We start from the raw sequence: 17,508 nt of genomic DNA, 5'->3' as shown, positions 1-17,508 counted from the left end.
ATCATATAATTCTACTAGTCTAACGCGTATCAGAAGTCATCATGTAATCATACAGTTCTACTGTATACTCAGCATAACAACTAGCAATATACCAGGATATCAAATCCAGTGGTCCGACTTTGGTGCCTTCAACCCACAAGTATAGTGAGAAAAACTCACCTCTCAGTTCGAAAAGATTGTTGAACAGGACACTGCTCTAAATATCAGCTCTACTAGTCACCTATTTATCAAATAGTGACCAATCTCAATTACAACTCAAAATACCCAAAATACCCGTAGGTCAAACCCAGGTCAAAGTCAAAATCAATCCACACTCGAAAGTCCCACAGCCACTGGTCACGTTGTGGCCCCTAATAGTCACTTTGTGACATAATAAGTCAAAACGGTCGAGGAATATCATCCTCATGTCGTGGCATCCAAGAGCTCACGTCGTGAGGACGCTCTGGACAGAAGTGTTGAATGAAGCTCTTGATCCCTTTTTAGCCAAGCAACCAAATCCTCCATAGTGTCTTATTTACTCCAGAACATCATAACAATCACGGCTTTTTAGACATGCATGTCCCAAACACTAACTAGGGCACAAAAGGAGAAAATGACACCAAATCCCATGCAAGAGTCATAACACTCAACCATATTCTAGATCTAGCATCTATACTACTCAAGCGACATTGGAATCCATAAAGTTGGAAACTTTATTAATTCCAACCACTACATCATCTTGAATATGAATGATTAAGAAAAAAAAAACAGAAATCTAAGCTTATTGACTCATAAAGCAATGAACTTGAAACTCACAAAAGGTCCAAAAGGTGTGAGAATGTTTAATGGAGAGACTTGAATGTAGAAATGATGGACTAAATGATCTTCCTCTTCTCCTAGAACCACCACAAATAAGCTCAAGATCAAATGTGGATGCTAAGGTTTCAAAGGGGAGTGCAAGGAGGTGATGGAGGTTGAGGGTAGGCTAACCCGAGCCCTCACTTCCCTTAAATACGGAATAAAACCCCCCAAAATTAGGGTTTCCTCTCAGGCTGATCTCACGTCGTGAGCCCAAAGGTGATACGCGGTTGCTCTAACCTCCTCACAACGTGACATACATACCTTACGTCGTGAGTAGGGTTAAATCTTTGAATTTTAAACCTGACAATTGCTCACCTTAATGTTACAGAGTGGACTTGGAAGAACTTATAAGGGTTGCTGATAATCCACAGGGTGTGCTGTTAATCTAATGGGATTGCTAATAGTCCTCAAGGTTGTTGATACCTCATAAGGCATGTTGTTAGCCCACAAGACGTGTTATTAACCTACTCGGACTGTTGATAGTCCCTAAGACTGCTGATAACACAGTTGTTTATTTATATTGTGTTGTATGTGATATTTTAGAGAACTCACTAAGCTTTATAGTTAAGGATAAAAATGTTTTTCAAATACTTATTGGATTACAAAGGCGAGATTATACACATACATCAATAGTGGTTTCCTTATAACTCTGATTATGAATTATGATTTATGAACAATTGATTTGACTTGAATATAACTTTATAAAATGAGTTGTTTATTCTATTTTAAAAATGAAAAATTTATTCTGTAGTTTCAAACTTTGTAAAATTATAAAAATAATATTTAAAGTTTGTAAAAATACGAATCATTTTTTTTTTAATATAAAAACACAAATCCTTTACCTGTAGTTCAAAAGTTGATTATCTCATTCACCAACATAACTCCCTACAAAATCTTTTGATTGATCACAACTCACAATCGTTTGTATAAAAAAAAAAAAAAAAGGCTGTGTATCTCATCTAATTTCATATCTTCTTAACTTCTAATGCCAAGGATTTTTCTTCAGTGTTGTCCCGCTTCTCGGTGTAGCCGAGCTTGTTTTCTGCAAATATTAAAACGTTAGCAAGACTCGTCCAAAACACACCCACAAAAAATAAATAATAAATAAATTACCGATTTTAATTTCTTGGTCTTCCCTCGAATCCTATTCTTTTGAGGTTTTAATTTATAAATCCGAACCATCCAATGATGAGTTGTGAATACCTACATTACATATGATGAAATTTTGTTATCAAATTGCAAACGACTAATAAAAAAAGTCTATCTAAATGTAAACACACATAATTAAATATACTTACCTCCTCAAAATGTGTTAATTTAAAGTATTTCTTTCCAATTTCAGTCCTCCTGACTCTATCGTATCCTTTACCACCATCGGTCTCCACAAACCTATAGAATACAAAAACTGGTTTAGCATAATTTTACCGTAAATTACATTTTTAGTCCCTGGATATAGCTGACTTCTGCAATTTTGATCCCATAAAGTTTTCTCTTGCACTTTTGGTCCTTAGTTGAGGTTTTTGTAACTTTTTTGTCCATGTTCAAAGTAATATGATGGTTTTTTAGCCCTGAACATAGTTGATTTTTGCAATTTTGGTACCGAAAATTTTCTTGCAATTTTGGTCCTTAGGTAAGGTTTTCTGTAATATTTTTGGTCCCTGTTCAAAGTAAAATGACCATTTTTGGTCCCGATATAGCTGATTTTTGTCCCAAAAATATAGTGATCTTATTTGGAATAAGGACCAAAAACGTGACAAAAAGTTTTTTTTTCAATTTTGGTCCTTACTTAAGGTTTTTGTAACATCTTTGGTCCCTGTTCAAAGTAACACCATTTTGGTCCCTACATATAGTTGAATTTGGCAATTTTGGTCCCAAAAATATAATGATCTGGAATAAGGACCAAAAACGTTACAAACAAAATTTAAACAACCAAAAGTGCAAAATAAACTTTTTGAGAAAGAATCAGTTATACTCGGGGACCAAAAATATAAAATACTCTTATGTTTTATTTTGTTTTTAGAAGTTAGAATTTTAAACGTAAATACCTGAAATAAGATAATTTGTACATGAGACTGTTAAGCATGGTTGGAGTCGCCTGTGAGTCGATTCTGTATTGACCATCTCTCTACAACAAAAATAATAAAATTTAGTAAATAAGAATTAAAATGAAAATATTTGAGAAGAAATATATTTATTAATTTATTTACCAGATAATCAGGTTCCTTGATGTGTGGGAAAACGCCTCCTCCAATACGAACCATCCATAGGAATTTATTTATGTCATCGCTAGGGTATCCCACGAGACCTAACATTATTAGATATTAAAATTTAAATATTTTACGTAATTCCTTCTCCTGAATTTGTAAGGAAAGAAAATTAAGAAAACTAACCACCAAACACGACAAGTACGTATTTCACATCCAAGGAATTGAAAATTTGCCACGCGTCCTTTTCAGGTGATGACATGGCAGTGCCAACTGTCGCGATATGTGTGTTGTTCCATGTGTTGTTATCAACAATGACAGTGCGGTTTGCCATTGCGGTTGTTTGGTAACCGTAGTCCCACCAAGATGCAACCTGAGGGTATTTAATCTCTTTATTACATTTTTACCATTTTTTTTAATATAAATTATTTGTTAAATTTTGAAATAATAGAAGCTTACCTTGTCATCTACTTCTGTGTTATGGCTTAACCATGCATAGGCCTCTCTGAAATCATCAAAAACATGAAGTCCATCATGGGAATGAGATGTAAGCACAATTGAAGGAGCCGAATACGCCTCTGCTGCAGCCCAAACACTATGGACCTATGACAATTCAGTAAATTTAATTTTCAAGGGTATTTTGGTCTTTTTCCTGTGAGAGAATTTTAAAAAAAAAAAAAAAGGAAAAGATTAAAGGAAGTATGCTTACAACATAGAAGGCACCGAGCAAGACAATCAAGAAAAGAGCAAAGATGGATGCCTCAACAGGCAAGACCAGGGGCATTTTTGTAATTTGGGGTTTCACAGAAGGTTTTTCGATATTCTCCTTCTCCTTTTTCTTGTTCTTTCTAGAAGGTCTTTCCTTCAACAAGTCTTCCTTTTTCTCAGGCTTGATGACGTCATTTTGTGGGGATACAATATCCCCTGCCTTAAAGATGACAAAGTACATTGCTGAAAATTTGTCTCTTATGTGGTTGAAAAAGTAGGTTGCTATAATCAGATTTCGATACTTACATCAGTCAGGAGACTATCAGATAGGCTAGAAATGTAGTATTTAATTGATCTTGTACAAACATCAAAAGCTTCAGAAAGTGCAATTCCAGACATTATGCATGCAGCTGGAGCAAGCACAAGCATCAGCCTTACCTGTCACACCATTTTATAAATATAACAACTATCAATAACTCAATTATAAAATATTAAATATATAAAGTATGAATTATTTTTATTAATAGTTACCATGACACCAGAGAAATAAACCGACATGACTAAGTAAAGGATTACAAAGGAGCTTGCATCAGATAACGGTGTAAAGCATGCCTGAGAGAAACGAATAGGTTAAAAGTCAAAAGTCAAAGGTTAAAAGTCAAAAGTCAAAAGTCAAAAGTCAAAGGTCAAAAGGGAGAGAAATTTAGAAAATATAAATTGTGAACTTACAATAATTCCAGCAGGGACTAAGAAAGCTAAAACGTTAATATCCATGAAGTAAGATGGCCATGTAGGTGGTTGATGTTCACTGACACTTGCAATAATTGGGATGTATTTGCTTGCATAAGTTCTGATATAATTTATAAAAATAAAGGAAAGAATGTCAAAGATTCATTAGAAAACTATTTAAGTGAAAATAAAATAAGAAATAATTATTTTGAATTTTGATTACTTACGGATCAAGAAGACTTAAGCTTCTTCCACTCCATCCTTTTGTAGGACTAGATGCAACTACTGCTACAAGTACTGCTATTACAGCACAACATACCACCCTGAATAATAATAATAATAATAATAATATGTTAAAAATTTAATTGGTTGTGATTGGTTAAATTTATTTTCTTTTTATCCCAAATGATTGAAACTTACAGGCCAACAGATACTACAAGGGTAGCAGCGACTTTAAACATCTTTGGAGAGAGAATTCCTTTGATATAATGTGCAAGAGCCACCACATGGATAACAATGAAAACCTGAAATAAAAATTTAATAGAATTAAAAAATATAGAATTATGTTAAAAATTTAACATAAACATGACACCATTTATTATGGAATGGAAAATCACCAAGAATGATGCAAAATGTTCTGATGTCATGACTGCATTAAAACCAACAACAGGCACCAATGCTGCTAATAAAGTTCCCAAAACAACCTGCATTACAATTAAAAATAACAAAATGTTAATGAAACAAAAACCAATTTGACAACAAAAAGGGAAAAAAAAAGATGAAGAAAAAGAAAAGAACATATTGTTAATTTATTTATAAATTTGTAGACTTACAAGTGGAGCATATGCAATGTATAAACGAGAGGAATAACGACCAGTTACAATGCAAAGAAGCACATGCATTGGTATAAGGTTGATAATGAAGGTGTATCCTCCCCAAGAACAGACCTAAATGAAATCAAACAATATAAAAAAAATGTAAATTTTAAAAAGAAAAAAGAAAAAAGAAAAAAAGAAAATAGGACCATTTTAAGCCTACCATGTAGAAATATGAAATGGAGTTTAATGTAGCATAGAAGAGGGATCCTGTGTTCAAAGTCTGCAAACAAAATATTTTTGTCAGAAAATAGTTTTGTTTTATGTTTTTAACAAGATGTGACTGAAATGAAGGCAATTTGTATAGATAAAACTGACCTTGATATAGAGATAGAAAGTGAAGATTAAAGCAAAGATAGCAACTGCTTCATTATCATAGCTTCCAGCCACTGATCGAGATATATAAGATGGCACCTATAAAATATAAAAATATAATCAGTAAATAAAGAGACAATTAATCTGTATGATAAAAATTTGATTATTTCTGAAGTACCCTTTATGTGTTTACCATGGCAAGAAGAATTGCAGCAGTAAGTCCAGCACCTGTTCCCTTAACTTCCTAGATAAAAATAAGTGAGCAAGATTGAGGGATGTTAGTATTAGTTTAAGAACATCAATGAAGCTAAAAGTATTTATTAAAAGTTTAAAACACAAAAAGATTAAAAATAAAACCTTGGTTAGTAGATATGTAGCCCATGCAGCAAAGGCAGAGAACACAGGAGCAGTAAATACACACACAGTTTCTACAGAGAGAGGAATGTTCAAGGATTGAAGCACCCTGAAATCAAGAACATATATTATATTTACTGTGTTGAAATTATTAGAATATTAGAAAAAAAAAAAACAACTTATTTGTATAATAATTAGTACATACTTCCATATAGTTCCAGCAGTCAAAGTCAATCCAGGGTATACAGTTCCACCAATGACTCGTCCAAGAGGATACCTTATGAGAAGTAAAATATATGGTTTCATGTTAACTTCATGAAGTGATATAACTTTAAAAGTAAATAAATAAAAGTAAAAATAAAACCTTATACACATACCAGGTGCGATCATCAAACCAATTCCAGAAGTCATATATCCCATTCTTTGTGAGGAACTGAAATCAAAAGAGAAACAGAAACTATAAGCAATACATTGAACTTATTGAAATGTACATTATAGACATGAATCTTAAGGGATGTGAAATGAAATTTAGCAGCTTGAAAGGGGGAGAAGAGGAATATAAGATTTATGTCTCTTCAAAAGAGAGTTCTAAACACTAGCCTGATGTGCATCTGGTTTTTCTCTGTGCTTATACCTTTATGATACTAAGAAAGGTTTTCATAAACCAATATCAAAGTTCTCCAGCTTGAAGTTTCTATATTTAGAAACAACTTATAATTATATGTTCAACCGTTATCATGCTATTTTTAGAATTGTATAAGAATGATTTTGGAACTCAGGAGATGCACAACCGAAAAGCATTTCACCATGGATGGGCTAATTTTCGTATAATTTCCTAACCAATTCAATGTACTATTTATTTTACAATCACTCGCTCTGAAAACATCTAAGTGGCATTGCGATTCGAATTCATGTTCAACTAGCAAAATAACAACAGTGATATGCCGCAATCAAAAAGAATTGAAACTACTGCCCTAAATTCTTGAAGTGAAATCCTAAACGAACAAAAAACTTCCCTAACATCCTGCACGTTAACATCACATATTTTACTGCTCAACAACCCTTGTAGTACCAAATCAACAAAACAAAAAACAAAACCTTAACTACATAAACCATTTAAATAAACAAAAAGACAAACCTGAGTGACTCTGTAATTGAAATAAGGATCGAACTCATGAATAACACTTTCATACTTAATAACCTGCAACAAAAACGTATTAAATCAGATCAAAAATCGCAATTTAACTATCACATATGTATCAATCGACGTTTGGATCCACTGAATTTACCGAGAAAAGACGGATCGAGAATGCAAGAACTCCGATTAACAGGAGAATGAAGAAGGCGAGGACATTTCCGAAGGCGAAACGCAGACTCGAAGACGGCGGCGACTGCTTGATAATGGCATCTACGGGGACCGCCATTAACGGCCGTCGAAATCCTGATGTGAGAGGTTTTGTGAGGGCGTTACAGATTTCGAGTCAATCAAGCTTATACAAAGTGAAGACTTTGCTGCAGGGGGACTGAGGAAGAGAGGGAGCCGAAGGTATTGGTTTTTTACTGGTTTACCCTTCGTGTACACGTAGATGTGTGTTATTGGATGGCACCAAAATTTGTACACGTGTAATGAGCTTATTGGTTGTGCTACGTGAATTTTTCCCCAAAACACTTCTCAGTTCTCATGCAATGCTTTTGCTCTTTGGGCAATAGTTATGAGCATGACGACATACAAAACTAAATTCAATAAATTTATATCGTTGGCATATACCATAAAAGGAATAATGATTTAATGATTTTATAAGGAAATAAACTATGGCTTATGTTATTTATTTATTTAGTTTTTTTTGTCTATGATTATCATTAATTTACATTTTATGTTTAGGAAACACTCTTTTAACTTGTTATTGTAGAGGTATAGCGGGCTTGTGGCAACCTTGGCCCGAGAGTTTGATCATCTTGTCTAGCCCACATAAAAAATTTTGACGAGCACATACGAAAACATAAACTCAATTTCACTTGTTATCTCTAGCTCACAAAAGCACAAAAAAAGGAAAATGTTGAAGAACTCAATCATTTACACATTTTAAAATCCATATCTAAAAAACAAACACGAATACATGTATTGGAAGAATGAACGTGGAGAGGAAACCCATATGTGAAATCTTACGAAATCCATATCTGAAATCTTAATTCATGTGTTGGGAGAAAGGACGTAATTGTTTCTAAAACTCCATATTTAAAGGGGAATACAACTCTTGTTCATTTGAAGGCAAACCCACCCCCTCCCCCTATAAAAACTATTAACTATATCTCATGATCAATTGACGGGAAAGAAACATGCAACTCGTGTTTCATAGAAATTAGTGGATAAAAAATCATAATACAAATAAAAAAAATGAAATCGATGTGGGGTGTTTTAGACTTCGGATGTTGAAAATGGTTCTTGAAATCTATTTAGACGGTCCCTTTAGGAGGAGAAATCATTTCAAATGCTATTGTATTTGCACATATGTTGACTCTAGTGGATACGGTTGTCCTAAATCCTAAACTAAAGCCAAGTACTTGTTCTTGATCTCAAATACAAAGCCTAAATCAAAATCAATAGCTTCAAGTACTTCTTATTCTTAGTCTCAAATACAAAGCGTGAATCAAAATCAAGAGCTTCAAAAACAGGTATATAGTGATGAAAATGGATTTTCTTTTTACCCCCAAAAATCTTTGTTGGGCTAAGAAGATTCGTTAAGGTGTTAGGGTCGTCGAAAATGTCAACTTGTTTGCCAAATAAGCATTAACATAAATATTCTTTCAAATAGTGGATTTTCAACTTTGACGTCCTTATTTTCATGGTCAGAAAATACCTTTTTATTTATGTTTATTTTAAAACAAAGTATTCTTTATATTGCGGAATTTATCCTATAAAAGTATTTCTGAAAAAATGTTTGAGTAAATTACACGAATGGTCCCTATGGTTTAGGGTAATTTGCGCGTTTGGTCCCTAAATTGTTTTTTTAACTCGGAAGGTCCCTACTGTTTGTTTTTGTTACACGCTTGGTCCCTGTCTTACCTAAAAAAACTATTTTGCCCTTGATTTTTTAAAATATTTAAATAAACACACCCTAACCCCAACCCTCATCACCTTACCTCACCTATCCTATCATTTTTTCTATTTAAATAATAGTTTTTTTTTAGGTAAGATAGGGACCATTCACGTAACAAAAACAAAAAGTAGGGACCAAGCGCGTAACAAAAACAAACAGTAGGGACTTTCCGAGTTAAAAAAATAAGTTAGGGACCAAGCGCGCAAATTACCCCAAACCATAGGGACCATTCGTGTAATTTACTCAAAATGTTTTTCATTGATTTTTCAAAACTTTGGATGTCATAACTAGTACAAGAAATATAAGCATAAATGTAATCATGACAGACCTTACAACATCCTATATTTCGTCGAATCTTTCATCGGATCCAAACATCATTATCTTTGTACTGTTTCATGTGATACAAAGAAATTGAGTGGGTCAAGTTTGGAAATATGGTGAGTACATAGGGTTTTCAACCTACAATATTATATTTTTTTTAATTATATACTTTTCAACAAACAATTAACCCAGTTACCTATTCTTGTTATCCTCACATCCTAATCCTTAAATAACAATCTCGAAGGATCTTTCCTAAAGGATCTTTATCAGCAACAGTTGTCATTTATACCTTCTTAATTAACTAGACATAACAATACGATAGTACTTTGGGTGAGCACAGCAGTACGATGGTACTTTGGTTACAACACAGCGGGTCACAACTTATCATTTCGCATAAATGAAGGGTAGGAACTCAAATCCAAATCCTGCTAGTGCTCCCATTCTGGCTATTGGACAGGGAAAGGGGAAGAAGGGGAAAGATCCTCACAAGTAGAACTGGAAGGTCAAGGCCCGTTTCGAGTCATCTAGCAGTGGCCCAAAGGCTAAGCCCAGTTCTGACATTCCTCACAATTTTGATCCCAAAGATGCTACTTACTTTTACTGCAATGATAAGGGGCGTTGGAAACGAAGTTGCCCAAAGTACCTGCAAGACATCAATGCTGGTAAAGTGAAGTCATATTCTGCAAGTATATATACTATTTCATCTAATAAATCATTATCTTCTCGTTCTTGGGTCCATGATACAGGATGTGGATTTCATATTTATTTTTGCAGGGGCAAAGAGAAAGTGAGGAGGTGGAACACGGAAGGATGAACCTGATCATGAGGAATAAGTGATCTTCTCCTGTTACCAAGATTGGAGTTTATACTCTAGTGTTTAGTAGTGGTGTTTTTTTAGACTTAATAAATTGTTGTTACTCATCAGAGATGACACGTAACATTATTCCTTTTCATGCTTTATTCAGACAAGGTTTTAGATATTCATTTAATGATTTGAATGGTTCTATTTATGCTTATAAAAATGGTGTTTTTATATTTGAAGCTTTACCATGTGATGGTATGTATGAAATTGTGATGTGTGTTGATAATTTAGGCAATAATGTTTTTCGTATTGATTCATCTAATGGTATAGACAAAGCGTACTTGTGGCATTGTCGTCTTTGACACATTAACAAGAAACACGTACTTCAACTCCAAAAGAAATGAATGTTGGAATCATTTGACCTAAGTTCAGATGATACATGTGAATCTTGTCTTTTGGGAAAGATGAAAAATCACATCTCACAGGATCTTGTGAAAGAGGTGAAGGTTTGTTGAATCTCATACATGCAAATGTGTTGGCCCTTTAGATCATCTACAAGGGATGGTAATCGATCTTATGTGACTTTTACAGATGATTGTAACAAATATGGTAATATCTACTTAATCAAACATAAGTCAAAAACCTTTGAAACATGCAAAAATTTTAAACATGAAGTAGAGAATTGGTTGGGCAGGAAGATAAAGATGCTTAGATCCAATATACACGGAAAGTATCTTAGTATCGAGATCAACGACTATCTAAAGGAAAGTGGAATAGTTTCACAATTAACTCTTCCTAGGACACCACAATTGAATGGTATGGCTGAGAGACGTAATCGGACATTCTTAGACATGGTTCATTCCATGATGAGTCGTGCTTCTCTTCCTATTCACTTTTGGAGGTATTCCTTACACAAAGTCACCCACATCCTAAAGGAACATAATAAGTCATTTTCAAATAGAGTTTGGTAGGAACGAAGAAGAACAAGATAGAATATTGACAAAGTCAAATGGAAGATGGAACACACCGAAACAAAAAAACAAAATGACTTTAAAAAAAAAATTCCCTTATTTCATGCAATCGCCCACCCATCACATTTCACCTTCTCCATCTATCATCAAACATCAAGCCCTCCCAAATTCATCTCCCCGAACTCGGGTCATTGCAAAATTTCAGATAAACGATATAGCACAAAAGTTAAGAAAAACACATCACCCTTCGATTTTTCTCTATATGACACTGCTCCCATTGATAGACCATCCTACAACACTTATAGATTTAAAGTTGTTTTTATACAACAATCTGGCTTCAAATCTATGTTTAATGGCCAAACTTGTAACTTAAGCCCCATAGTCAACAAAAGTCAAAGGATTCGTAACAATACTTCGAACTTCATACACTCCAACCCAAACATATCTTTAGAATTCTCATAGAATGCTTCTTGATATCCATTGGACAAATTTAACATGCATTAACCATAATCTTGTATCCTCATCAAGCTTTCACTTACATAAGGTTATAAACGGGTTCCTTAACTAATTACCTCAAAACTTGATGAAATTATTTTTATCTTTGGTTATTCAACAGGAAATTGTAAGTACACATGTAATTGAACATAATCATAATACAATAGAAAAGAGAATTTACGCCCTTAATTCAAAACAACTACTATAGCACACATGGACCAAAACTGTTATTTACTCTAAACAAAACTCTTTTGTACCAAAAATACAAATAGTTTTTTTTGGTAATGTACTCTTTTAAGTTATGTGAGGATCACCTTAAAGTACTTGTACAAATGATCTCATGGTAATCATACAACCAATTAACATGAGAAATTCACACACACACACACAAACACGATTGTCATGTTGATCAATAAGAGATGAAGAAAAAAGAGGATTTAATCTTAATCCATCCAGACAATTCTTTCTAAATTAAGCAAACACTTCTGAATCAATTTGCTCGATATTCGGGAAGATTTGTCTCAGTGTAGTCAAGTAGTCAGACAATTTTGCCTACAAAATGTAAAACAAATATCAGTTAATTACATAAAAGACCCTGCATATTCGGTTTTTCCCGGTTTAAACCTCAACTTTATGTTTTGTCTAAAAAAGCCCTTACTTTTAATAAATCTACCAAAACATAGTGCTTACACATGGATTATGCTCAAGGTAAATGGTGGTTAGCTTTTCTCTAGAACCAGAAACTGCCTCAGCAATGCCATCCAATGATGCTAATTGGTTGTCATTGAACCATAAATCTTCTAAACTGCAATCAAAAATCACAAACAGATCAAATAATAACAACATACTTTCTTTTATAATTTTACTTTTTAATAAAGGTGAAAATATTTATATTTATTATGCATACCAGGTGAGTTTCTCAATGTCTTCAATGGCTGCAAGCTTATTTGAAGAAACATCCAACACCCGAAGATTAGATAAAGTTGAGAGGCCTTCCATTTTTGCAATACCATTGTGGCTCAAGTATACTTCTTCTAAAGCAATACATTCCTGGAAAAGATATATAATATAAAGAAATGAAAGTAAGATGATATAATAAACACACCCTTAATTTAAAAAACACAAACAAAAAACTTACCTCTAATCCTTTCATGGAAGTTAGTCGATTGCTTTGCAAACTGAGCTTCTTAATGCATTTTAATCCACATAAATCAATGGATTTTATACGATTGCGACCTAACCATAGCTCTTGTAACTTTGTCAGATTCTGTAGGTTCTCAATCACCTACATAAAAAATAAAATAATTACTTTAGGGTTGAGTATTAATTGAAGAAAGAATGTGTTGTGTATCATTAATTTTGATGGATTTTAGTCCTCACACGTAATCTGTTTGAACCAAGTTCAAGAATTTGTAGTTCATGGAAATGTTCAATCTCCTCGATCTTGGGAACTTCGTTTTTAGAGACATAAAGTTCCTTGAGTGTGCTTGATGCATTGGATAATCCATTCATTGATGTGATTTCATTGAATGAAACATCAAATATTAAGAGGGTTTTGAATATGCTGACATCGGGTATTTTCTTTAGTTGGTTATCCCTGAGAACTAACTCCTGCAAAAAAAAAAAAAAAAAGTCCAATTATAGTAACTTTTGTAAAAAGAGCCAGATAAACAAAGTTATTAAAAGATGCGATTGTGGTAACATTCGAATCCATATGCTTCTTTATCATAGTGGTAAACTCATGTAAGCATCATACACCATATTATAAGCACTGATTGCCATAGAAACGTACATACACACATGTATATATATAGTTATATCTATATGGATATCATTTCATATGAACTTTGTAAGTTTCAGGATTTTGAAGATTATCTAGTTAAAGATTATATGATTATCTAGCTCAAGAACATGTATCTCTCATATTACCAAATAGACTTAACAGAACAACTTCTTAAGAACATGACACAAAATTATACCACCTCATGTCCACAATTAAAAATGCAGTCATACAAAACTACAAAGTTAGTCTAGTTTGATCTATAGGTACTATACCAATCAGCATTAGCAAAAACCGATGTCAGCTTATTAAAAATGAACAGTCTGTGTGTACACAGTATTCTAAGAAGTTAACTCAACTCGCATCGCTCTTTAAATCCGATGAAGATGATTCGGAAAAATAAGAAAGTATGCGAAAGTGGAGAAGACAACCGATAAGCATACCTCGAGGCCGGATATGGTGTTCCACTGCGAAATCGGCTCAACACCGGAATCATTGAAGAGGTTCTGTCGAAGAGAGAGCTTTTTGAGATTAGATAAATGAGAAATACGCGAATCCAACTTAGTCAATCGATTGGCCGTCAAATCAATCTCGGTGAGGGTCGGCGGGAACTCGATTGAGTCGAGATCATGGAGCTGATAGCTGGAGGCGTCGAGGATAGTTAGCAGTGTAGATTCTTCGTCGTTGTTAGTGTCGATCATCGGATCGTTTGCTGTTGTAATATCCATTGATACTACTGTAATCTGAAACCCTAGAAACAATCGACGAAGGAGAACGATCGTTTCTGTCTGAAAGTTCTGTTTCTCGCAGGCAAATTGTATTTCTATTTTCTTTCTCTTTCGCGAAAAAAAAAAGAAAAAAAAAACGATAAACTATTAGGCGGACACCAAAAGTATAAAAAGAAAGAAAATTACAAGGTGGGTCCTTATAGTTAGGTTACTTGCATGTTTGGTCCCTAAAAAGTTTTTTTAGCTCGGACGATCACCGAAACTTAAATATGTTACCCGCTCAGTCCCTAATTTAACATTCCATCTACTTAGTTGTTAGAAACCCCTACCTTGGGGGCATTTTTGTCCTTTCATCTTTACAATGTCTTTAAACCTTTTTCTCACATGTTCTCTTTGGTGCATGTGATCAAAGTCCAAAATAAGATGGTGGTTTGTGGCTGTGGAAGTATGGTTATCATAAGGACTTCGTACACTAAGAACAATCTTTGTAGGGAAAATTATGTTTGCCCGAAAATGGTATTGTATTGTCATTTTTTTGTAATGTTCAATTATAACTCCAATGTGATGATCAATTTTACTGAAAGTTGCATAGACCAAGGAGTGGGTTTCTTTTGTGGGTTTATGAGGCTGAAAAGCATGACCATGAGGTTGAAATCCAAAATCGAAACATGAAGATATGCTTAATACTTAGTTGGGTTTTTTTTTTGGCATAATTGTTTACAAGTTGTAATAATATGCACCCTAGTGATCAATGTGATGTGAAATTTGGTAAAAGTTATAATATTGTATTGAAGTTTTGTTGGAGCAATGAAAAGGGTATTCTAGTAACCTTATTGTGTTTTACAATTGATGAACTTTATTGTGTTTTACAATGGTTGTTTAACAGGTTTTACATGACCAAATCCATAAGCATTCAAAATACTATTCCATAAGACTTTAAAGTGACCAAACATAACAATTTAAAAATTACATAAGAGTTTAACCAAAACAAACCATAACAATCCATGTCAAGTTTTACCAAAACAAACCATAACAAGTTTTACATAACATATAAAACAAAGGCAAAATAACACCTTTTTCCCTTATTCTTCATAGCTACACCACCAACACTTGGTAATTGGACTTTGTAGGTCATGGAATTGTGTACTTTGTTATTACATTTGGCACATGTAATTTATTTTTGGGATCTAGACAGTATATTCTCTTTAAGCAAATCCTTTTTTTTCAAAGATGACTTGTTTATTTTCTTTTTTGGCGTCCCCTATTATGACACAATGTTTTTGATGCAACAAAGTAGTTGGGAAAGGTGACTTCATCCACATCCTCTTATCATTTATTGGATCGACTTTGAGTAAGTATATATTCCTAAAGGGTGTTAGCCAATAGCATAATAAACAAAACTTTCTAGAATACCCACTACAACATTATTTTTCCTCATGTCCCAAATGGCAGATACACCATGTTTGCATGTCATTCTAATCAGTTTCCATTTCTTGGGTGAACAAATTCCTTGACTCACTTTAGTTACACATTGTTCTTACCAAGGTCCACTGACTTAGTACTTCCAATTTCCACATAATGTTACTATATACTCTACTGATCTTTTGTTATATCTTGGTAACATTGGAGTCAAAGGGCATGTTGCTTTTCCAAATACTTTGTCAACATTCATAATCTTCTTCATTATGTATTGTTTGATGAACTATAAGCAAGCGATAACTGGTGCATCATGTCCATCATCTAATTTGCTATCAAATGAGTCATATATGTTGTTTAACACAACATCACAATATGCTATCCCTGTCAAACAATAGATTATATAAGAAATTTTGCTCAATTCCTAATAACAAGAGAAAATGGTCAAACCAGTGAAGTGGAGTGTGCCCAGTGTTGAGGTGGCATTTTTAACCACTCAAAACATTATGTATTAGGTTTGATGAGTTATTTAGTTACTTTTGTTTTAAATCTTGCACGTTATATTTCATAGCACAATTCCAAAGACTATCCTTGAACTCCTTCCCTTTCCAATGCAACTTCATGTTCTTGTGTATGTGATGAAGACAGTAACGGTGTTATGCACAAAGAAACAAATTTGCAATAGCAGGCGGTACACCCTACAAAAAATATTGACTTATGTGAGTGCTTACATCAAAAGTCAATTCAAATAAAATACAATGCATTTAACTTTTGTATGGTTGTTATAAATGTGAAATTTGCATTTGAAGCCAACCCTAAGTCATTACCTAAATTGCATAAAAACAATGTCCACGAGTTCAGAGTCTATGCTTTACCACAACATATGCCAAAGGGTATATTCCATTATTACCATCTAAAGCATGTGCAATACAAACCAATTAATGTTGAAAGTAAAAATAAATCAACACAATTTCAAAACATAAATCTTACCATATCATGTAACATTTAACCTGGGTAAGGTCCTTTCATGAAAGCCTCATTAAGCTCAAGAAAGTCCCTTCTCTCTACTGCAAATCCTTTCTTTAAAGCACCAAGCCACACATACACACGCCTGAAGGTTCTTGTCTCAACATCATGATATTGTTCACTTTCGACATCAATCCTAATAGTGGTGTTTGGGTTACAAATTCTTTCTTTAAAGCACCAAGCCACACATACACACGCCTGAAGGTTCTTGTCTCAACATCATGATATTGTTCACTTTCGACATAAATCCTAATAGTGGTGTCTGGGTTACGAGTCTACACCTTTAACCAACAATCCCGCAAAATATTATATTGACTAGCATAATCACCCTTAGAATTTTTAAGGTTGCTTTCTTACCTTAAATGCTTTCATTACCCCCTTATGATTTGTAAGGTTTCTTCTCTTGCCTTAAATGCTATCTAGTTCATTAGATCTTGTCATTTGGTGTTTTTGGCACTTTTGGTCCATTTTATGGGTGATCTTGGAGCTAAGTGGACTCCATCATCTTTTGATCAGCTTAGGATGCTTCATGGACCTCATGGACTAGGAAAGTTATGATCTTGTGCCTTCCTTTTTATCCATGCAAGTTATCTTGGTCCTTTAGGGCATTTTGGTGTATTAAAGTTTATATCTTTGAATATTGTGGCATTATTATGGATAAAGTTGGAAACTTTATCCATCTAGACATCTTGTTGATTCAAATTTGAAAGTGGGAGACTTGGACTTAAAGGATTAAGTTAAGAAAGATGCATTTTGGGCCTCTTTGAGACTTAAAGTCTTGATCTTGGTGGTTTGGACCATCCTAATGGATGAAGTTGGAAACTTTATCCATTATGAAACTATTAG

The 17,508-nt window shown here is 33.8% G+C and overlaps 2 protein-coding genes across 2 annotated transcripts; both read right to left on the bottom strand.

Annotated features, from left to right (window-relative positions):
* Positions 1-1,685: 1,685 nt before the first annotated feature.
* Positions 1,686-7,575, bottom strand: LOC145054742 (dolichyl-diphosphooligosaccharide--protein glycosyltransferase subunit STT3A-like). Its single transcript, XM_079002994.1, has 23 exons — positions 7,315-7,575; positions 7,164-7,226; positions 6,403-6,458; positions 6,231-6,302; positions 6,029-6,134; positions 5,865-5,915; positions 5,675-5,770; positions 5,520-5,579; positions 5,315-5,428; positions 5,099-5,185; positions 4,902-5,005; positions 4,709-4,804; positions 4,482-4,602; positions 4,284-4,364; positions 4,059-4,190; positions 3,754-3,972; positions 3,504-3,647; positions 3,231-3,417; positions 3,048-3,145; positions 2,886-2,965; positions 2,139-2,229; positions 1,954-2,043; positions 1,686-1,882 (listed from the first exon to the last, which is right to left on the bottom strand). The coding sequence occupies exons 1-23, from the start codon at positions 7,447-7,449 to the stop codon at positions 1,823-1,825; spliced, it is 2,343 nt and encodes a 780-aa protein (XP_078859120.1). The 5' UTR covers positions 7,450-7,575; the 3' UTR covers positions 1,686-1,822.
* Positions 7,576-11,926: 4,351 nt separating this feature from the next.
* LOC145054741 (Leucine-rich repeat (LRR) family protein) lies at positions 11,927-14,354 on the bottom strand. The gene is made up of 6 exons (XM_079002993.1): positions 13,936-14,354; positions 13,093-13,323; positions 12,851-12,997; positions 12,620-12,762; positions 12,403-12,517; positions 11,927-12,264 (listed from the first exon to the last, which is right to left on the bottom strand). The coding sequence occupies exons 1-6, from the start codon at positions 14,218-14,220 to the stop codon at positions 12,184-12,186; spliced, it is 1,002 nt and encodes a 333-aa protein (XP_078859119.1). The 5' UTR covers positions 14,221-14,354; the 3' UTR covers positions 11,927-12,183.
* Positions 14,355-17,508: the final 3,154 nt, after the last annotated feature.

Source organism: Lactuca serriola, chromosome 5 (genome assembly GCF_051521515.1).
Source record: "Lactuca serriola cultivar US96UC23 chromosome 5, Lser_US96UC23_V15, whole genome shotgun sequence".
NCBI classification, from domain to species: Eukaryota; Viridiplantae; Streptophyta; class Magnoliopsida; order Asterales; family Asteraceae; genus Lactuca; species Lactuca serriola.
The sequence above is the reverse complement of the archived record's forward strand: the minus strand, read 5'-3'. Positions and strand labels throughout refer to the sequence as shown.